General features: G+C 44.5%; 1 protein-coding gene across 3 annotated transcripts in view; it reads right to left on the bottom strand.

The window, feature by feature from the left end:
* The window catches only part of LOC146784167 (uncharacterized), a 901,426-nt gene that overhangs the window by 632,130 nt on the left and 246,737 nt on the right, over nucleotides 1–22,559 (bottom strand). For all 3 annotated transcript variants that reach the window (XR_014970387.1, XM_085633210.1, XM_085633211.1), the window contains exons 7-8: nucleotides 14,078–14,163; nucleotides 12,023–12,291 (exon numbers count right to left, since the gene is read on the bottom strand). Coding sequence is in view for 2 of the 3 variants with exons in the window: in XM_085633210.1 (XP_085489336.1) it covers nucleotides 12,023–12,291; nucleotides 14,078–14,163 (355 nt within the window). In the remaining variant the exon portion in view is untranslated. The remainder of the gene's footprint in view (nucleotides 1–12,022; nucleotides 12,292–14,077; nucleotides 14,164–22,559) is intronic.

The raw sequence follows: 22,559 nt of genomic DNA, 5'->3' as shown, positions 1-22,559 counted from the left end.
CAGGTGCAGAAGAATACCCATTTACTCCAGTTGCAACAATGGACCAAAATAATTTAGTGTCCTTACAACCGAGCGCATGGCCCAACTGTTCCCACAGTACAACTTCCCCTGCTTTCTTTGGAATTAGGAAGTTAGCGCCAGCCTTAAAGGCAGAGCAGCGAACATCCTTGCTGCTGTGATGGTTATGCTTCTGACTTCAATGCTGGGTACTTTTACAACTGTCGTGAGCAGGCGTCATACTTTGTGAAACTTACAAACAGATAGTTGACATCTCAACCACATCTAACTCCCCCAGACAATCTCCAGACAAAGCATCAGTCCAACTAAAAGCCTGGTGGCGAAGAGACCTTGGACCCCTGAGGGATGCTTAGAGACCCTGGTTGCTGAAATGTCCTTCCAGTGTTTTCGCCATCCGACAACATCACGACCTCTACTGGAGGTTTACAAGCAACGTGTGGGCCGGCAGGGAGGGAGGTGTTTCCACTGCTACTGCTGACATTGACAAGAGGGGTGTGAACATAGTGGTGGCATAGGGTCCGCGTTTTACAGTGCCATTGCTTTCTTCTTATACTTTTACAGATGTATGCCGTAGACATAAGGTTTTGAAATGTGACAACGCACATTCTTAGTGACATCGTTCCCTAGGTGTGGAAAGGAGAAAGAATTTTCAAACAGGAGACTCTTATTTCGAAACTTGCAAATTGCTGCAGGGCTCAATTTTTCTAACTTCATGCAAAGGGATTTTATTTTTGCATCTATGACTTGAATTGCTTCAAGCTGCTAAACCACTGCAGAGCAGATCTTTTTTCCAGTTTAAGTCGATGTGTGTATCATTTGCATATATCTGCTGTTCTCCATTGTGAGCATTAACATCTCTAGTTCCCTTCAAGGATCTTTTGTGTACATGTCTGTAGGACGTTTTCCAGAAAACCTTTCTCCAAATGAATGACATTCCCAAATTTGTTGAAATGAACCTCATGAATACCTTCATTCTGAAAAACTGAAATGGCAGAAGTATTTTCGTTTTGATGAGAAACCAGAGTGTTATGCGGATTCCCCAAAAATACATTTGTGTCCTCATTTTTTCTAGAAGGATCAATCAATCAGTCAGTTGCATAGAGCTTATAATTACCCTGGGGGTTATCCAGGTGCTGGTGAGCAGAGTCAGTCGAAGAGCCAGGTCTTGAGCTGCTTCCTGAAGGTGGTCAGCGACGGGGTGGTGCGAAGGTGGAGAGGGAGGAAGTTCTAGGATCTGGCGGAGAGGTAGGAAAAGGACCGTCCTCCGGTGCAGGTGAGGCGGATTCACGGTGTGCATGCGAGGACGAGGTGAAAGGAGCAGAGATGTCTCGTGGGTTATTGCAAAGTCAGGCGGTGGTTCATGTAGTCAGGTCTGATGTTGTGGAGAGCTTTGGATGCGTGGGTGAGGAGCTTGAACTGGCATCTCTTCTGTATGGGGAGCCAGTCGAGGTCTCTCAGGTGGGTGGAGATGTGTGATCTTTTGGGTAGGTCAAGGATGAGTCTGCCTGATGTGTTCTGGTGTTTTATTTCATATCAGTACCCTAATATAGTTCCAGAGAACATCACACACTTTCCCTACATCATCTCCCCTTCATTTCATATGAACGAGCCTTATAAGGACATAACTCCTAATAAGGACAGAATGCCTTGTAGGGACATAACGCCTTATAAGGACTGACGCCTTTTATGGACTAAACCTTTCATCTAGTTCCATGCAGAGGGAGGGTTTCCCAATCGCTATTGCTAAGACGTCATCCTTAGCACATATGAATAATTTATGAGAACACTACCCGGGTGGTATACCTCACCTCTCCTATCCACGCACAAGGTTTAATCCCCAAGTCCCAACGTTATCCTCATACTAAGCAATAGCGAACACACGCACATGGACTGTATAAATACAGCACCTCTTGCTATCAGTAGTCAGAAGGGAACTGAGACTTCAAGGCCGACACACTGACCAGAGACGCTGAGACTCCTGCATGCAGTCTCTCCAGATAACAGTGGTCTAACCATCCCTCGCGGGGTGTCCAACTCGAGTCCGGGATGAAGTCCCACACTCTTACTATTCAGGTAATGGGGTTCGACTAAATCCTAGCGGGATTCTTGTCTCCTAGGCTTATTAGCTCTTTCGCACCTACTCACATGCTAGGTACACTTAGGTACATCTAGACAGGCATCTTAGGAGTATGTGCTTTTTAAATGCATTTTATATTCATGTATATGTTCATGACTATTGCAAAATGGTAGAACTGTACTATTCCTTTTTATTCACTGTACTGCTGATCCCATATCTCTGCTACTGGGTAACAGTTGTAGCAGCGCATATATTTTACACGAGAAGAACAACGGTACAATAAATTCTTATTGTAAACATGCCCGATTTTCTTCTGTGTTTCTCTCTGAGAGAAAATGAGCAAGCATGAGTGAGTGGGTGAAAAGTAGTATATTGTTTCCACGAGTCTGAGGAATCAGGGTTTGTTGTGTTCTGAGGTTGCCAAAAACTAATCTCTCTGATAAAAGGAGATTCTAGTGGCACTGTGAGCTAGCTAATGCAAAACAAGGATAACATACTCGGCGGGGGTGCACAGAGTCAGTCTGCCATCAGACCCACAGTGTATGTTATCCAAAAGCGCAGGTCCTGCATGAGGGTACTATAGGAACTACACTACACTGGATGGTTTGGAGTCTTTGCATGAGTTCAGTCCAGGTGCCTGCATAGAGTGCATTGGCATAGTCGAGTCGGCTGGTGATGAGGGCTTGTGTGAATGTTTTCCGTCAGTTGTGGGGAGCCATCTGAAGATTTTCCAGAGTAGTCGGATTGTGTGGAAACAGGCTGAGGCACATTTTGAATCTTTTGTTTCGTTGTGAGTTTGCTGTCAAATATGATGCCTAGGTTGAATGTATGTTTTTGGGTACGGGGGTGGCTCCAAGCTCAGAGGGTCACCAGAAGATGTCCCTGCCAAAGATCACAACCTCATTTTGTCGGCGTTTAATTTGAAGCAGCTGTTTCTCATCCATGTTGTGAGGCTCTGCATGTGGAAGTTGTTCTCGGCCTTAGTGGGGTTTCCTGATAATGAAAGGATGAGCTGGATGTCGTAAGAGTAGGAGATGATTTGTTTGATCTTACAATGTCCGTGAGTGGTGTCATGTAGACGTTGAAGAGGGTACAGCTCAGGGAAGAGCCTTGTGGTGCTCTGCAGATTATGTTTTTAGGTGGCAAGGTGAATGGTGGGAGGTGAACTTTCTTGGTACATCCTGAGAGAAAGGATTCAAACCACTTGAGTGCGTTGCCTGTGATTCTGATCTGGCGGAGTTGTTGGATGAGTGTTCACTGGGAAGCAGTGTTGAGGGCTGCAGAGAGGTCTAGGAGGATGAGGGCGGTTGTCTTGTCTCATCTTGAGATTTATGTTGTCTATCGCTGCAATCAAGGCTGTTTTGTGCTGTGGTTGGCCCTGAATCCCGATTGAGATGCATCGAGTAGGTTGTGTCTTTCCAGGTGACTGTTCAGTTGTGTGTTGATGGCTTTCTCCAGGACTTTGGCTGGTAAAGGAAGGAGGGAGATTCTTTGGCAGTTCTGTAGCTCTGTGGGATCTGCTGATGGCTCCTTGAGGAGGGTCCTGACCTCTGTGTGCTTCCAGGCTTCTGGGAAAGTGCTGGAGTTGATGGAGGTGTTCAAGATGGTGGTGAGCTGGGGGCTGATTTAGCTGTTTCTGAGGTTGAAGATTCAGTGAGGGCAGCGGTCATCCTGTGCTCCAGAGTGGATGGACTTCATCGGGCGGTGGTTGTGGGTATTGTGAGTTGGTCCCATGTGGAGAGCTATTGTGTTGTGTCTGTGTTCATCATGGGAGTGTGGGAGGCAGCAGGCTGGGGGTCGAAGTTTTTGTAGATGGCTGAAGTCATGTTGTGGAAGTGGTTGGCGAATTTGTTACAGAGCTATTGAGAGGGAGGGATCATGTTATCTCTGGCTGGGGGCCAGGAGAATTATTTGATGATGGCAAAGAGTTCTTTGGTTTGGTTGGAGCTGGCTTTGATGCGGCGGGTGAGGGCGTCTTTTTTTGTGGTTCTAAGGGGGCGGCGGTAAGTGTTGAGGGTCGTTTTGTACCTGTCTCGGTCGATGTTGTTCTTGCTGGTTCTCCATCTCCTTTCCAATCGTTTGCATTCCTGTTTTGCTGTGCGTAGTTCTGAAGTGTACCAGGTGGCTTGTTTGGTGGGTCTGTGGGTGTTGGGCTTGGTGAAGTTGAGGGTGTCTGTCTTGCTGGGTGAAGCCTGCCCAGTAGCGGTAGGGTGCACTGTTGTAGGTGGGGGCTGGGCATGGTGGACCAATGAGGCTGAAGTGTAGGATGGCATGGTCAAGTGAGTTCAGATCTGTGGCTGTACTTAATTCTGTTGCTAGATGGGAAGATGGGGTCAAGGGTCTGTCCTGCTCTGTGTATCGGGTCAATGACAATTTGTTTGAGGCCGATGTTGTGTAGTCTCTCTAGGAGGTCGCTTGAGTTGGTGCCCGTGTGGTCATCTAGGCAGAAATTGAGGTCTCCGAGAAAGATATAACAGTCTGAGTCGATGGTGTGCAGGGTGATAAATTCTGCAATTGTGTCACTGATGCTCATGTGAGGTCCTGGTGGTCTGTATCCGAGGGTGACTTGTATGGTGTTTTTGGCATCAAGGTGGATCTGGAAGTTCATGTGTTTCATGGTGGGTGTTGCATTCTTGATGGTGACAGTGCAGGTGGTGGATTCCCTGTTTATGATTGCTATGCTTCCTCTGCATTTGTTTGTCTCGGTGCTTCATCTTGTATCCGGTCAGGTTTGGTGTTGCGATGTCAGGGGCTGATGTCAGGATGAGACAGGTTTCGGTGATGAAGATTACGTCGGGATAAGGTTGGTGTCACAGATCTCGGTTGTGTGTTTGCGGAGGGATGTGAAGTTCAGCAGAATACATTTGAGTTGGGCCAGTGGTTGGTTTCTGGTGGGTGTGGTGTTGTCTGACAAGGATGGGCTTGCGTTGAATCGGCACTGGGTGCAGGTGAACGGTCCTCCCATAGTGTGCAGTGATGCGAGGCAGCAGTTGTTGTGGCGAGTCGAGTACAAGGCGTGTAGTTCAGCAGAGTGGTATCTTCCGTGTTGCGGTGATCCAGGGTTCCTGGAGCTGGGAGCACTAGGGATGTGGATAAGCACAGACAGGCTTGCCTTTGGCGTGCCGGTGGTGTGGCCATGCAACAGCCTCCATTGAGTAGTCCTGGGGAGGCTGAAGGGGCTGAAGGTGGGCCAGCACTAGGTGAACCAGTTAGGACTGGTAGGGCGATGCAGGGGGTGCATGGGGAAAAACACAGAAGAGCACGGAAAGGTGCTCTGCAGCAATGGAATAAGGCGAGCTTGGGGTTAAAGTAAGAGTAACAATAAAAGAGAACAATTACAGTGCAAAGAAGTGCAGTACAGGCAAACAGGTAGACAGAAGAAGAAATCAAGCAAACTGAATAAATCCATGCAACAGAATACAGAATAAAAAATCAAATAACTACCCAGAGGTGGCTACAATGAAAGTTAAGTCAGGAGCGGAGCACGCTCGAACCGGGGTTGAAGAACGGCGCCTCAGGCTAAGGCATCGGCAACGGAGCGGCGACTTGCACATGGGGGTGAAGGGCTGCTCCATTGATCCTTTGGCACAATCATGGAAGGGGGGATTCTCCAACTACCTCTCCTTTTCTCCCTCTCTTCCTTTCTCCTCTCTTGCTTCAACCCATCGGATCCTCCTTATACCTTACACGTGCCCCCTTGCCCTTCTTCACGCCAAGCCTTCTCATCTAGCATTTCTTTCCTGACCCCTCTCACAATCATCGTTTGCCCCTAATCCTTCCTGCTTTCTTCCACTCAGCTAGCCCCATGCCTCCTCATCCTGCTTGGGTTTCAGAAGACAGAGAAGATAGATCATCATGGCCATTTGTTTCATACATGACCCCTGCCCCCATACGAAAAATAACGCGCTTACAATTTGTGAGGATATAGGGTGTATAATATTGTGTGGTTGTGCAACCTCACTGTGTAATATACTTACCAGTCCCTTTAGGACCAGTAGGTTTCACTTGTTACTAGCTCAACCCTGGATAGCTGTAGCTCTAGGCATCAAGGCTTACATAAAGGAATGCGTGTAAAGCATTTAAACAGCACCAAAATAATTGAATAAGAAGTACATGACACACTTAGGAAATCAGACATCAATTTATAAAAATAGACTGTTTTTTTGACACTACAACGAAACTGATCCATCGGAGGGTGTCGGAGATATAACTTTTACACGACACAGTAAATATGCACTTTTTCATTTAGCCACAAACAAGCGTTGGTAAACTCAATGAATTTGACACTTAGAAACTTTTTCATGAAACCTTTGGGCAAATGACAATGCGTTACTTAGAGTTACTTTACACAACCAAGTCAGATAGGGAGCCAGTCAGCGGGACCAGCAAAGAACAGAGAAGCAGTTACCTGAAAGGCAGAAGCAGGCCTTGGGAAGTTCCAGGCACTTTTACCTCTCTGCCATAGGTTCCTATGGAAGTGGTCCTGATGCAAGGGATACAGGATGCTGAAGATGCTCAAGAATGCTGTGGATGCGATGTGGTCGATGGAGGTTTGCCTGCTGTTATTCCTAATTCCACGAAAGGTGTAAGGTAGTCCTGGTCACTGAGTAGGCACCCCTTGAAGTCCTCTTGCCCCTGGTTGAAGTCCAGTCACCACTTGGCTACCAGTCACCCAGTATCGTGGTCACAGGCAAATCCTTCCCTAGGTAGTAACTCGACTTCTAGGTAACCAGGCTTCACTTTAAGGATTCTGCCACGTCCTCGGCCTCGGGTACAGCTTTGAGCATCAAGTTCTGGTCTCTGCTGCTGCACAGTGGAGGCTGGCGGCAGTCTGAATATTCTGGTCTACCAACTTGCCCCAGCAGGCTTCTTCAGCTGTTGTGCCCTATGCTGTGAACAGGAGGTCCGCCAACTGACCCTTGGAGTCTTTCACTTTGGCTGGGCCCTGGCGATGACTTCTCCATGAGCAGAACACAGCAGGCACAGTCTCTTCTCCTATGCTAGGCACCAGGTTCAGCAGGTGCAGTCCACACTGGTGAAGTCTCTCGTTTCCGGTTTCACAGTGCAGCAGTGCCCATTTTATGCTCAGAAAGTGCTTTAATGGTAGACGCAGTCAGTATCAGATGACCTTCCATGTTGCCTTCTTTCTGATGACCACTTCCCGGAAAATGTGGCATCTGGCTATCCCAAGATGCACCATTCTGCCCACCCTCAAGATGGCAGAACTCTTCTTTCGGTGTCCCAAGCTCCCTATCCCAACCCAGAGGTGTGGCTACCAAGGGTGCTACATGCCCTTGTAAAAACGGGATGACAATTGGTTTCCCCTCCTCTGTTACAGGCATTGGAGATCGACAGAAACTAAGTGGCAACTTTTTAAAAGTTGCACACCACCACCTGTAAAATTAATTTCAACTAAACAATCTTGTCTTGCTCAATGTTACGAGTTGTTTGATATCTTGGAGTATCAACTCTTGTCACACTGTTCATGAGATAGCACAGCTTAGGGGTCAGCGTGTAACCCTGTGCTTGCTAATGGGGCGCCCAAGTCTTTCCACAGTAAAAACCAAAAAATTCACATTTTTACTGGCAGAACATGTAAAATACATGTTCTGCCCGTGAAATATACTGCACCGTGCCGAATGGCTGAGTAGGCCCGCCAGAGGGATGACTTGCACATATTTCAGGAGTAGTTTTGACCTTGCAATTGCTTTAAATGGCAAAGTCAGGTTAACAGTTCAAAACTACTGTGCCAGCCTGTAATGGAGGAATGTGGGATTCATTTTACCTGTGTTACAAATAGTGCTGAAATCCCCTGAGGTGACACTCTAACCTACACGCCTTAGGTATTCTTTATACCATATACTAGGGCTTACAAGTAAGTCAGTTTATGCCAATTTGGTATAAGCCAATTCGACATACACGTTTTAGGGTCAGGTCACTGGCGTCTGATCAGCAGGCCTTAGTGCACTCTAAGGGTCGAAAAAATAGTAGCATTAGTCCAAAAACGTAAGGGGGTGGCCATACAAAAATTGTTACACAATTATTAAGTAGTTAGGGATTATAAATAGTTTTGCTAATATGTTTATTATACGAAACCCACAGCCTAGTGCAGAAGCTTGAGGTATGGGTTAGTTGAGCACACATGAAGTAGTTTTCAGTCCATATTGATCCACACAACTGAGAAAACTGGCCAAGGGTATCTTCTCATAGGCTAAGGCAACTACACTACTTAAAGGTCACGGTCTGCTCGACACGAACCGGCTGCACAAAGTTCTTAACCAAAGAGCTTTGAGAAAGTTTTTGGTACAGCTTTATGGTGGCAGTGTATTCACAGAGGTCAATGATGAAAATATACCCCCTTCAATGTGTATTAGTCTCATGACTGAGGATTGGTTAAGTGAGGTGTCTTAACTTACAGATAGATTTAGAGGCTTTGTTTACCACTAGGTTATTATTGACCTAAGAAAACACTGAATGTTCACCCAGTGTGCCCTTGTGCATGTCTCTTTCTTTGTATATGATTATTGTATAGTATTGCAGCATTTATATAGCACATACTACCTCCATGTGGGGCACTGAAGCACTTGTCACCAGTGGTAGCATGCTAAATCATGTAGGTTATATGGTTGTTTATTGGTGTAAACTGGTACACCACAGGGGATAGTGTGGCTGGAGCTTTCCATCTATCCTCTAGATGCAGCATCTGTCCTCCATCTTGCAACCGCCATTCTTAAAAATAAATAAATGCTTGAATAGCTAAGGGTAGCCCAAATGATGGATGCCCTAATAGTGTTACATCTTACGCACAAGCAAAAATAAACACAGAATAGGTGACCTTTGGCCCCAAGCCTCTCCCTGTGATGAAACTATTAAATGTTGCCAGCAGCTAAGGCAGAATGTGGGAAGAAGTTCGATGAGGGGTTAGGATATAGTTACCCCCTTTGAAACTGTAGGGTGGGGAGTCCAATGGAGAGTCGCCCTCTCTCATGATACACAAAAGCAATGCCAATTTATATGTTTAAGGATTCATTGGGATCAGGGGCCCCTCAAGCGTGCCAAAAAATAAAAAGACAGTGGAACTGAGAAGGGCAAAGTTAGAAATGGGTTAAGTGGCACAACTTCTGAAGTTGGCAGTGATTTATGTTGTTACCCATTGAGCCAGCCGCCAAAAGGGCACAGATTTAAGTGGTGGAGACAGCAGGTCCGTAAATGGAATCATGGTGAGCATATTCCAGTACCAAGTATACCCACAGCCAAAAGCTCATCTCTTATGGTTATTGAATAGGTTTAAATCCTCCACAAAACTCAGAGGCCTCTTCGGAAGAAATAATAATATATTTGGAGGGGTCCAGAATCGAAGGAGACTCTCAGCTATGGTACAGACAATCCTGAATAGTTTTGTTTGTGAAAAACAATTTTTTGATACCAAAGCGATACTTGAAGACAAAGTTGGTACCAGGGAGAAAGGGCACGCTTACATCTTTGATTTATTGTCACTACCTTGGTGACCAAATCTACAATGTCATAGTTAAGAAGGTTCCTCACTCTCAAAGAATTTCTGAGAAGATTAGTGGCAAGAAGAAGGAGGGCAATTTTGAAGGGGGTTCAAGTTCTTGCTAGTATAGTCACCAAGTTGATTAGTCCCTTAGCCTGAAGAAAAATACTTAAACGCTCTGTCTCCAACATCTGTATTGAAAGATCTTCGATAAGGAATGGGCATAGTTTGCCTATTGGTTATAACATCTGAGGATGAGGCTAAGAAGCCCACTTGGAAGTGGTGAAGGAAGGCAAAGTGTATCTGAAGGCTAATATGTCCTAGTTGGACATCACCAACTTATAAACGTGAGCCATCCTTTTATGTAGCACAAGTGGAGTTAAACGAACTCCAGTCCTCACAAGTTCACCTATGAACAACACAAGCCACATTCACAAGATACTTATTTTATGCAGGTCTAAGACATGATCACCAAAGATGCCCAAATATGGGACTGAATGGGCCTTTTGATGGGTAGAGTCATTAGGCACTCTCCAAATAGGGTTGTATCTCTGCACAAGCATCACGCTGCCACCACAGTCAGTTAAAAACTCAGCTTTTGGTGGTATGAGCTGTACCTTTGCACCTTTGAAGACAGTTCTTGCAAACTGAAGAGTTGAGTAACATGTGCTTTGTGCATGTACATCCGGACTTTCTTCAATGTGACGGTTCCAACAATAGGTTCACTATACTTGGATACACACACCTGTGTTCTAAGGTAACAAGTGAAACCTAAAGACAGCACAAACATTAGTTTTCTAGGATTGGCACTCTTGTCAAATCTAGAGTTATTCCCACATTACATTCAGTATATCAGTTGAGTACATTATTAGTAGCATATTAGTGGTGGGGGTGGAGGGAACTCCCTAGACCTGGTTTGAAGTATTTTTATCTGAACAATCAATGAAAATATTACATTTTTATCATCTACCTGAGCTCTTTAATCCGCATTAATCATGGTTAGACTTGCGTTTTCAATCCTGTGCAGATGCAATGTAGTCATGGTAGTAGATAGGTTCTTTGATCTATGTGATAAATCTATAATCTGCCTATCGGACATCAGAAGTTGAACACCAGGGGCGTAACACAGTCCCCCGCAGCCCCAGCTGTGCGGGGGGGCCCCAAGCTCCAGGGGCCCCCCCTCAGCACAGCACTCGAGCTGCAGAGCTCCTGATTGAGCCCGGAGGGGGCCCCTCCACGTCCCTTGCAGGGAGGCCCCTTCGAGTTTCATTACGCAGTGTTGAACACCAGTTAATTGGCTACAACTAGATGGGATGAAATGTGGGGGAGTTAAATAGCTCTGGGCTGAAATGGTGTTGTCTCTTTGACAAACACAATTTCATGAAGTCACAAGTAGGTGATGGCTCAGAAACACCTTACACCATATCTCGAAACTATAGAAATTGGCCCTTCTCTCATTATTCCCTTTAAAGCCATGTTTGTAAGGTCTCTAGATGTGTTCCCCCACATTTTGAGTATTCAAGGGTGAAAACAAAGTTGATTTGAAAAGCCTGATCTACCCAAATCTAAGAGACAAATTCGCCTCATTCTTAACCTGAAAAAGGCAAGGTCACATTTCTGATGGCAGGACAGACTTCAATTGTTACATACTGAGAAATAAATTGAATTCAAGATGTTGTGTAAATGAGTGTAAATTAGTTTTAAAATGCGCCCCTGAAAACTATCTAGCATAGGTGGTATTGCTTTTTAATCAAAGAATTCACCTGAGGAATTCCACTAAACATGCACATTTCTAGTTTCCTCAACAGGTTTGCCCAGAGTCATTTTACGTTGCTTTTCATACCTGTCATCATCCTCATCATATGAAGGTGGTGGGTGGCTGACATCAAGTTTCTCTGAGGATTTTAAGGAGCAAATTTATCTTCACAATGTGTTTATCCTGTATTTTTATTTATGTATCTATTCATTAATTTTCCGGGGAAAATTAGGATGTACAAGGCCTAGGAGTAATTGTTAGATTTGTAAGAAATACATGCTTATAATTAATTTTTTGGTGAATAACTGGATGACATTTTAGATCTTGATTGATCAACCAACTAGTGTTGTTGAGTGTAAAAGTGAGAAAGTTGAGCAGGAGGGTGGGGAAATATTGACAGTAAATCATAGCTGGAAAAGATATTTTCAGCTTCATATGGAGTAGAAGATAGTCTAGGCCGGTGTAAAAAGTACATTTTGTGGGAGGAGAAAGAACATGCAAAATATAATTTTACATGAGAATAATCCTCCCATGAAAATATTTTGAAAGAGTAATCTTCTTTACAAACTATTTTGTTGCAGAAAAATTCCCAAAAGACAAACACAAAATGTGTCAGCTGTTGCTGGAGTACTTAGCTTCTTTATGCCTGTGCACTTGCACACAAAGTTAAACTTACCAACTCTGGGTGGTGTGTAGGTACGGCATTCGCTGGAGGGTCGGCGCTCAAGGTAGTACTGGCAGTTGTCAGACCACAAGCAGCAATAGTAGAAGGTGATGACATCGTAGAGCCAGTGGGAAAAGCTAGGAACTCTGGGGGGCTTCTTGTATGGTGGAGAGCCCCAGTCATGGCCACGGTCTGGAGTGCTGCCTCCCAATGAGTCCTTTGTGAGAACTTGGGCACCCGTTGAATCATAGCAGCACTGCTGTCCAGAACCATATTTAGGACTGTAAAGAGAATGACAAGAACAACCATTCAGACTCTCACAAACAAAGGGTGGTCTTGGATGGAAGAGGAACAAGTGAAAACGAGTGATCATTTCACCATGGCCCACTCCCTGCTCATCATATCACATCAACCACCATAGTTCATTCTGAGCAACGTCTGGGTTCCTTCTCCTATCTTCATCTGAGTAAAAAGACCATATTGTTAATTCTCACAACTCCAGAATCCTTTTTAACTTATGCTTTGAACTCAGACACCATGCGAACATTTGAAAAATGCTATTCAGGCAGAAAACAAATTCTTGTATTAATTGGGCGAACACATCCCTTGCAATACCACATATTATATTGAGGTCTTCCCTTTACCTTCTTTGGACTCGCCGAGTGCACCGTTTCAGTTTTCATTTTACAGCCTTTGCAAACTAATATTAGAACACTTTGCAATTGAAGATACACATTTTTAAGGTTTTTCTCCACATTTGTGTGAAAATTCTGAATTTTGCAACGGTTTACATCACAGAAGGAAAACCCACGAGGAAATGTTGCATGCATGTGCCATTGTTGGATTGGACTGAAAATGATCTCGCAACACAGTGCGAATAAAATCGCAATGTGCATATTAAATTGGAACAAGCAAAAACGATCTTTAACTGTGATGATGATGATTACATTTCTAGAGCGCAACTAATACCCTGGGGTGTCTAGGCGCTGCGGTATCTGTGAATCCTTCCAACTATGCAAATGGTGAAAATCGTGAACTCCCATAACTTTACTGGTTGATAAATCTTTGCACATCTCTTTAGATTAAAAATTCCACATAGTCAATTTACAAACCTACCAGACATTTTCTTACACGCATGGCACCTGAGCCACCCTTTCCTTCCCGCCTTTGACTCAAATGATTCTGTTGTCGGTCGGTGGAGTAGACTGTATTTCTGCCTTCGAAGACATACAGCGCAACATGGTTCAAACAAAATAGGGGCTGAGTAAACCTGCAGCAAGTTCAGGAATTAGAGTACTGGCATGGTTCATTCCAAAAGAGGATGCATATTTTGGATTTACAAAGTCAATAATTTATAATGACAGATATCCATATTTCTATTGAGCACACTTTGCACTATTTGGCCCCAAGACTCCTTAGAATAAGGGGAGGGAGGATCTTTGTAGTCTATGCTCTGGACCAAGCTAACTATTCCCTAGTCTTTAGCCACCAGGGTGAAATCAGGACGGCCAATGAAGAGGGATTACGCTTTGGACTCACAAATCTCCAAGATGGGCGTGAATGGGGCTACTCCTGCCCTAGAGTTACACAACCTGCCAGTGAACTAACTAATATGAGATTTCTGATTAGGAATAAATTTACTCTTCGCTATACTGGATATGCAGCCGCAACAATATGGTTTCCCACTTGAAATTCCCATGGCCAAGAGTTGCCTGCATGCAGCAATCAGAGCCCAATGTATAACAACAGGCCAAAGGAATATATTGAGCTGGAGCGGACACGGGCCAAAGGTAGGCTAGGTGTTTAATTTTTCTATCTTTTGCCTTCTTTAAATGCACAGTCCTTAGAGATCACAAGGAGGCTATGTTCTACCTGATGCCTACTTTCGATCCACGGTGTCTCACTCATAGTGGTGCATGTGCTTTAATTCTGGCTCAAATTTCTATAGAGTAATTTCATTGAGGCCTGTAAAGTCATCAATCTACATCTGTTGATTGACTTTCATACACATAGTCCACCCTAGGTATTATAATATCGCTGAGGAAATTTGATAGTGCTGCATATTACCTGCTTTGGATGCTTCGTACACAGTGAATAGCACCTGGGTGGTAGGTACACACACTCCCCTTCTCCATATCACAGCCATAATCCGTCTGCAAGAGGAAACATATTGCTTATGATTTACAATTACTATCGACCTGAAAAGTATCATACCCCTTTTCAAAGCAGCACTTCAAATTGTGTTTTGGAATTTTGGTGGAAGATACTTTTAAGTGGCTGCTGACATCGTGGTGAATTTGGGTATTATCTATATGGTGAGGAGGAGCAGAGATCCTTGTGTGTGGTTGACATTGTGACTGTTGCAGAGTCAGAGATGAATTAGCCTAAAAAGGGGACTTCATGAAGCTGTCAAGTACATGGCTTATGTGGCAAGAGGTGCTGTGGACACAGTGGTAAAGTGTGCTGTGTGGGTTGCTGTCAAAGGCTAAAAAGAAATAAAAAAGCACATAGTATGATGATTGAATTCGACTCAGCATGACCAAGATGACATCCAAAACAGTTGACTAGAGGGTTTCTAGCAGCCTGATTTGTAGGGTCTCATAATGGGTGGATCGCCTAATTAGGTGCTGAATTATTTGTTCTGGGCTTGATTCTTTGACAGTGCTCTAGGTATTTGAACCATATTCTGTGATTGTCGCTTCTACAGTAGATCCAGTGCTTTGACCTGAGTCTGTGTATTGAGCTTGGATGGTAGATCTGATACCATGATCTGAGGCAGCTGGTTGTGGAGAATTGATCAAAATGCAGCTTTACCATGGTTTATCAGAAGGTTCCAGCCAATAGGAGGCATTTTAATAGTGCTGTCAGGGCATATCTGTTTAAGAAGGCTAAGAGGAATATTTCCAGACTGCAAGAGAGCATTAAAACAATGGCTTCTTGTAGGGAACGGAGGTGATTGCATATATTACCTGCGCTCTTAGGCATGCTCAGGACATTGGAACAGTTGAGGTATTTAAAGACATGAGATGAGTTTGACAACCCCATTTTTTGTAAAGGGTTTCATAGGTAGCCAACAGTTGATACACATAAAGCACAGTAGGCTGTTGCTATCTTTTTGTGTGAGCCTTGTGTAGTGCTAAATATATTGGAAGAACAAATGTCTCTATTATTCCATGGGTTTTAGTTGCTAAATCATCTACAAAATAAATTATTCCTTTATAAATGTTAGAGTTCGGGGTCAAGCTCTACGTTTTGAACCCAGGAGATGTTTCCCTTTGATCCTTTGATTGTAGTTTTGGTAGCTGTAACATCCATTAGGAATCTAGTTACTGTATTTCATAGTGTCTAAATTTCTTGCCTCAGTCATTAACATTAAAAATATGGCATGAATTTCTTCCAAAGGTCTGGTCTGCCTTCTCTGGCACATAGCACTGATCTCCCTTCCCAGATCAGTATTAACTTCAAGCTTTAGATGTTGGATGGCCAGCACTGATTTAGTCGTCTTTGTCAGAACACTTTATCAATGCAGCTTTTAGTGATCTACAGGAAAGTTTAGAAAGGGCAAAAGCTGTCCAATGCATCTTGGGGTATATTAGAGTTTTCATTCTAAAAGGTATACACTCTGTCTGGCAAGCTTCCAGTTGTAATGGGAAAGTTTCTAAGGAGGCTGGCCTCCTATGCATCAGCAAGAAAGCTCCTCCAAAGGATATTAACAGGGCAGCAGTTTATGGCTTCCACTTCTACTGTCATTGTGGATTACAGATGACAGCCAGGGAATTCTGTCTCTGCAAGTCTAGAGTTTCAGTTCTTACACTCTATTGCAGTATAGCACTGATCTAGTGTCTGATCCATGAATGAAACAATTTACATTATAATTTGCTGCTGGCTTTCATTGTTATTTGGTATATCTTTGTTAGTAAACAGGGTGACAAGGAAGAGACAAAAATAGATATTGCTAACATTATCTACAAGTAATTCTCATTACAGAGTTTTTGCTCATTCTTTGTAGAGTGAACACCTTTCTCACCCATCGAGTTGAATGGGTTGTGAAGTATGGGGCTTCTGGGTTGTATATGGGAACAGAAGGTAATGCAGGTATGTCTCATTCTTAGAGGCATCAAGTGTTATAGAGAGGTGGCTGCGGAACAATAAATGCAGAAATTCTTGATAGAGGAGACCTCAAGGTGGTTGTCTGGATAGTGGACATACATTCTAAATAGGCAGTGTGACCTGGAAGAAAGGTTCATTGTTATGAGGATGCCCAGATTTAATGTGTGTATCACTCAATTGTCTGTCCCAAGATAGTTAAACTAGAACCCTTAGACACAGATGACATTCTTCTTAAATAATATGGGGTGCCCTCTACCACGAGCAAGACTTAATAACAATTTTTCATTGTATCGAAAGGGTCCGACATCCATAATGAAGACAAGTATCAGGCCATTTCTTTGTGTGTATTTGTGCGTGTAGGTGAGTGTGTGTGCTAGTTTAGTTGGCAAAGTGAAACAAAGTGTTTCAAAGAGGCACAAAGATTTGATTAAGGGTGGGCTGAACGCTACGTTCCACCCCTAGCATTGGCAGATTTTTGGCCACTCCACAATAGTCTTTTTTTTTTTTTTTAATAATCTTTTTTTTTAAACATAAAACATCTGTGCAACAAAGGGCAGCAAATGTACAATCACAGATAATCCTGTTACTTTGGTAATAACCTCGTATTCTACACCATTGATAATGATTGCTACTATTAGACCGAGTGGCCACATCCAAATTTCTTTGTGTCCTTCTTTATAGACCCTGGTATGTCTGCCATGCCCCCCATATTTTCTCTCCTTTCTTGGGGCAGCCTCTTCTTTTATAGATTGTCACCTCCGCTTGCCAGCACCAATCTATGTTTTTTTCCCAGTCTGTCACTCACTGAGGTATACTCACTCCCCACGTTCTGGCTTTGTTACGTTTTGCTACCACTGCGGCCAGAGATAGCCATTTCTGTGTGTGTTGTGGTCAGTCTTCATTTGCCCCTGTTATCAAAAAAAGCCATTTTGGATTAGCCGGCACCTCCATACACATTACCTCTGTCATTCTGCAGGGTGCTATCTTGCTCCAGTAAAGCTGAAGAGCTGGCCATTCCCAAATCAAGTGGAAGATGACCCCTCCTACCCACAAGCCCTGTGACATCTAGAGTTTTCACATCGTCCCATTTTGAACATTGCCGACCTTGTGTAATTCACTCTGTGGAGTATCTTGAGTTGTATCAGGCGGAACCGTGTCCGGATCTCCACTTCCCGTGGGCCCTGCAACACTTCTGCCCATTGTTCCTCCTCAAGAGTGCCAACATCTTTCTCCCAAGCCGCTCTGAGAGCCGTAGTGGGGTCTGAGGCGTTATTGATTATATTTTTGTAGAAAGGGAAATGGTTTTGTCCCTGATTTGTTCAGTCAAGGCCCTATCTTCTAGTGGCGAGGCGTCCGGCAGTGTATCGCCTTCCCTCAAATATTTTTTAATTGCACGTCCCAGCTGGATATATCTCAGCCATTCTCCCTTTCCCATCTCATAGTCTCTCTCTAATTTTTTTTCGTTCTATATACGCTCTCCCTCTACAGATATCTCCCAATTTTTCCAATCCTATGAGGTCCCATCTAGCGAAGCCCTTCAATTTACTGACTTCTCCCAGGCGGTCACCCACCCATAATGGGGTCATCCCCGATAGACTCTTTTCCCATCCCAATTACTTTGTGGCTGTCTTCCATATTTTCACTACTGTTTTGGTATGTAAGGGGAGTTGTTTGTCTATACATTTTATGTATAACAGTCCAAGTGGAACATGCGTCGCAAAAGTTAGTCTATCAACCCTGCATGCTGGCTCAGCCCTGTCGTCGAACATCCAGTCATTCACAATTGCTAGTTGAGATGTCCAGTAATATACCAGTACATCTGGTACCGTCAGTCCTCCCTCAAATACCCCCCTTTGTAGCTTATTCAACGCAATTCTAGGGGCAGCCCCACTCCATATCAAGGATCGAATTTCTAAGTCTATTCTGCTAAAAAGGGAGGGAAGGACCTTATACAGTGAGTTTTGAAGTACATAGAGCAAGCAGGGGAGAACCATCATCTTTAACAATGCAGCACATCCCATAAGTGTCAGCTTTATAGGCCGGTCTACCTGTCGCTCCAGGTTTTGGGTGTAGAATTCCATTGGGTCACGGGTAATGTATATTCCCAAATATTTAAAGCCATTCTCCTGGATGGGCACGTTGCATCTTGATGTTAAAGTCGGGGCCTCTCCAGTCAGAGGGAAAAGCAGGAATTTACCCCAGTTTATCCGATATCCCGTATATTCACCGAATATCTGGAAGACCTGCAATATACTGTTGATTGATTGTCTTGGCTTCCTAAAATACAGCAAAACATCATTGTTAGACTTAGCACCATTGGCGTGGGTCTCCCTTCCATTTTTTGCTGTTGCCTCCTGTGTTTTTGCTGGTCTAGGTGCTTTGGGCAATTTGCCACTGATGTTCAGTGCCAAAGTGCAAGTGCTCCCTTTTGTAAATTGTTATTATGGATTAGTGACTCCATGATTGGTTATTTTATTTACATGTCAGACCCTATTACAGTGAACCATGTGTGCCCAGGGCCTATAAATCAAATGCTGCTGGTGGGCTTGCAGAACGAATTGTGCCACCCACAGAAGCAGCCTGTAAAATGTGACTCAGGCCTGCCATTGCAGAGCCTGTGTGCAGTCTGGGACTGCCATGTCGACTTGGCAAGTGCACACACTTGCCAGTCCCCAAACCTTCCCTTTTACGCATGTTAGTCACCCCTAAGGTAGGCCCAAGGTACCCCTGTGGGCAGGGTGCATTGTATGTGAAAGGTACGACATACCCTGATGTGTGTGGCATGTCCTGATCGTGAAATACTGCCAATTTCGTTTTTCACTATTGCAAGGCTATCTTTTCCCATAGGCCAGAATGGGAAGTTCATTTATAACATCTTTATAAACATAACTGACCCTGGGGACAAGATAAGAAAATAAAGTTTAGTATGCCTGAACTCAGAATGTTAAAGTGCATCTTTTAGTGTGGGTGATTTTTACATTCTGTGTTTGAAAATAACATTTTTAGAAAGTAGGTATTTTCTTGCCTAACCATCCAATGTGCCTCTGCTAGGTTTGTGTATTGCATATCTGGCTTGTGAGTGACAGGGGCTGGAGGAGGGCAGCGGCTCCAGCAGTCTGATGAGTCAGGGCTGGGCTGAATGGACCTGGGTTGAATTTAGAGTAGGGGGAGGAGATTTCCTTTCACCTGCCTGGGGCGGTTCTGCTTTCAACAATGCTGTCTCCACCTCCAGCCAGGAAGCTGCACCAGTGAGGACAAAACTGGTTTTGGCTATGTACAGACACTCTTTGCCTTCAGAGAACTAAAGATTTGTGTGTATAAAAAGAGGGGCCCAGACCTCAGACTTTTAGATCACTTCTGGGAAATCAAGAGGAAACTTTGCCAAGGAGAAGAGCCGGAGAAGCTGAGGAGGAATACTGCCTCTGTGCTGTTTGCTCTCTGGGGGTGGCCTGCAGTGGCTGCTTGCTGCCAAGGAAAGGAGAGGAAGGACTTTGCTGTTTGCTTTGTCACCTGCTTGAAGAAAAGATCTCCAAGTGCTTGGAACTGAGCTTGCCTCCGGTTCTGAAGTCTCAGGGACACAAAGACTTCACCCCCAGCTCCCTGAATTTCCTTGCTGGGAATTCTAACCTGCAAAGAGGTGCCTGCTGCTGTTTACGACCTCTAGAGACTGTTTGTCACTGGGAGCTGGTAGATTGACACAACGAGGAAGAAGCATGTTGCATCCGCACCAATTCACGTAGCATCGCCGAGCCACGGGGAAGAAGTGTACCGCATACGCACTTGGTTCCAACACCTCGCCGAGCAACCAGGAAGAAGAGTGCCGCATCCACACCGGGTCCCGACGCATCACCGAGAAAACCGTCGCAGCACCTGCCGTGTGGCTGCAAAAGATCATGCATCGTACCAGACCGTCGCATCGCGCCGCCATTTTGTTGCATCGCACCGGATCGTTGCCATGCATGGAGGCGCCATCTTGTCACATCATAACCAGAATGCAGTAAGAAACAGAAGCATCCCCTCCTCTCCGGTAAGGAACAGACGCATCGCCTCCCCTGAGCTGCAGTAAGGAACAGACGCATCGCCTCCCCCGAAGCAAGGAAGTGACGCATCACCTTCCCTGCGACCCTTTTGTTTGTTTTGCATGACGCATCTAAGGTACTTTGTGAGAAAAGTATTGCATTTACAACTTGCATTGAACTGAACTATTTCTACCATTTAAGAGCCTTATTTTTGATACTGTATTGTGGATTTTTGTTGTTTGGTCTTGTGTAAATTTAGATAAATATTACTTATTTTTCAAAACTGGTGTCCATTTGTAGTGTTTTCACTGTAATACTGTATGTGTTCACAAATGCTTTACATACTGCCTCTGAGATGAGCCTGTCTGCTCGTGCCAAGCTACCAAGGCGGTGAGCAGGGATTATTTTAGGAGTGTACCCCCTTACCCTGACTAGAAGCAAGGGTCCCTATTTGGACAAAGGTACCTACCTCTACCAACTTGAGACCCCCATTTCTAACACTGGTGGTCAGCGGGGAGGATTTGGACTTGCATTTGTGATTTACATACAGTGATTGGTGTACACTACTAGTGAGTGCAGACCATTACACGACCACATACATTTTGGTCGAGTTTTTCCTTGGAACGTCTATTTTTTGAGAACTGCCAAGTTTTCACCATGATCAAAGCAGCATCCATTGCATCTGTGGATATTGAATTTGAAGAAGAGAGGGTTGATACCCACACTGTGCCACACCTCAAAGCTGTTTGCAAGAAATTTAAAATCTCTATAAGAGGCCTCACCAGAAAGGAGGAATACCAAAAGGTGCTGACGGCCTGGTTGGAATCTAGGAATGCCAGTGAGCATCCTGGATAGCCTAGGAAAGAGGCAGAGAATTTAGATGGGCAGCAGGAGGGCAATTTTTGCCTGACTGGGAGGAAGCGCCTTCCAGGGTGGGCAGCAGGGTTTCTTCAAAAGGCCCGTCCCCAGAGGAGTTGGAGGACAGGGAGAAAAGCAGGGTGCATGAGATGGAGCTAGCCAAGCTCAAAGTGGGGAGTCAGAATGACATAGAAAGTAAGAAATTGAAGTTAGAAAATAAGAGGTTAGCCATGGAAGAGAAGAAGATGCTTTTAGAGCATAAATGAGTGGTGAGGGAGCTGGAGCTGAAAGCAAAGAGCTTACAGATCACTCCCTCTAGTGGCAGCACACCGTCTGTGCCTGCAGAAGGGAGAGTATATATTACTAAGGATGTAATTAAGGAATTCATAAAGCGAGAGGATATTGGGCAGTGGTTTAAGGCCTATGAAGTAGCGATGACGTCCCACCGGGTCCCTGAGAAAAATTGGGGAGCGGGGTTGTGGAGCCGCTTTATGGATGAAGAAAGGGAAACCTTACTAGCATTGCCCAAAGAGGATCAGATGTCCTATGCCCACATGAAAGAAGCCTTAATAGCCAGGTATGGATTGACCCCCGAGCTTTATAGGCAGAAATTTTGCAATTGCAAGAAGCTGGAGTCTAGCACCTCGGTGGAATATGTATCTTTTTTTGCAGAGCATTGGATGGTCAGGTGAAGGGTAGCAAGGTAACTGACTTGCAAGGGCTCTATGATTTGATTGCATGGGAGCATTTGTCCAGTAGTTGTTTTCCAGAGCTACGCCAGCACCTGATTAATAGTAAGCTGACTGATCCCAGGAAGCTTGCTGTGGAGGCGGACCAGTACCAGCGTCCACAAGGGACTTGTGGTAGACTCTGCCAAAGGTGGTCAGGGTCCCCAGCAGAAGAGTGGGGGGGGACAAGGGTAAACCAAAGGAGCTCCAGAAAGGGCCCCAAAGTAATCCCCAAGGGAACCAAGGGAAGGGTTCCCAGCCTCCCACTGAGAAGAGACCATGGGTCCCGACAGGTAGAACTGTTCAAAGGGGTCCCAAGACCTCATAAAGGATAGGAATTCCTCACACAGAGATTAGGATTATATTCAAAATCAGTTGAAATAAAGTTGTTATTGATGATCTGAAGAAATTTTCAAATCCATATAGTCTTGTTTTCTTTTTTTGAAAATTATTCTTTATTGGAAAAGCTGAGCACATCAAGTTGATAAAATCCAACATTCACAATGCATTAGCCGACTCAACCGAAGCAGACGCTGAGACGATCGTTACTGGCTATTATGCCATGTTATTGGTAACTATACAGATATGTTACTTACATGTCACAAGAACTATTTGTGGACATACTAACTTTTTGTGAATGTACACCTTGAACTGACATTAGAGCCTTGAAGAAGTCCCTATAGGGACGAAATGCGTCGGCTAATGAATTGTGAATCTTGGATTTTATCAACTTGATGTGCTCCGCTTTTCCAATAAAGAATAATTTTCAAAAAAAGAAAACGAGACTATATGGATTTGAAAATTTCTTCAGATTTGTGGTACTGTAAAATTCGG

Source organism: Triturus cristatus, chromosome 11, assembly GCF_964204655.1.
Source record: "Triturus cristatus chromosome 11, aTriCri1.1, whole genome shotgun sequence".
Taxonomy (NCBI): domain Eukaryota; kingdom Metazoa; phylum Chordata; class Amphibia; order Caudata; family Salamandridae; genus Triturus; species Triturus cristatus.
Note: the sequence above shows the minus strand (reverse complement) of the source record. Positions and strands in the feature narration are given on the sequence as shown.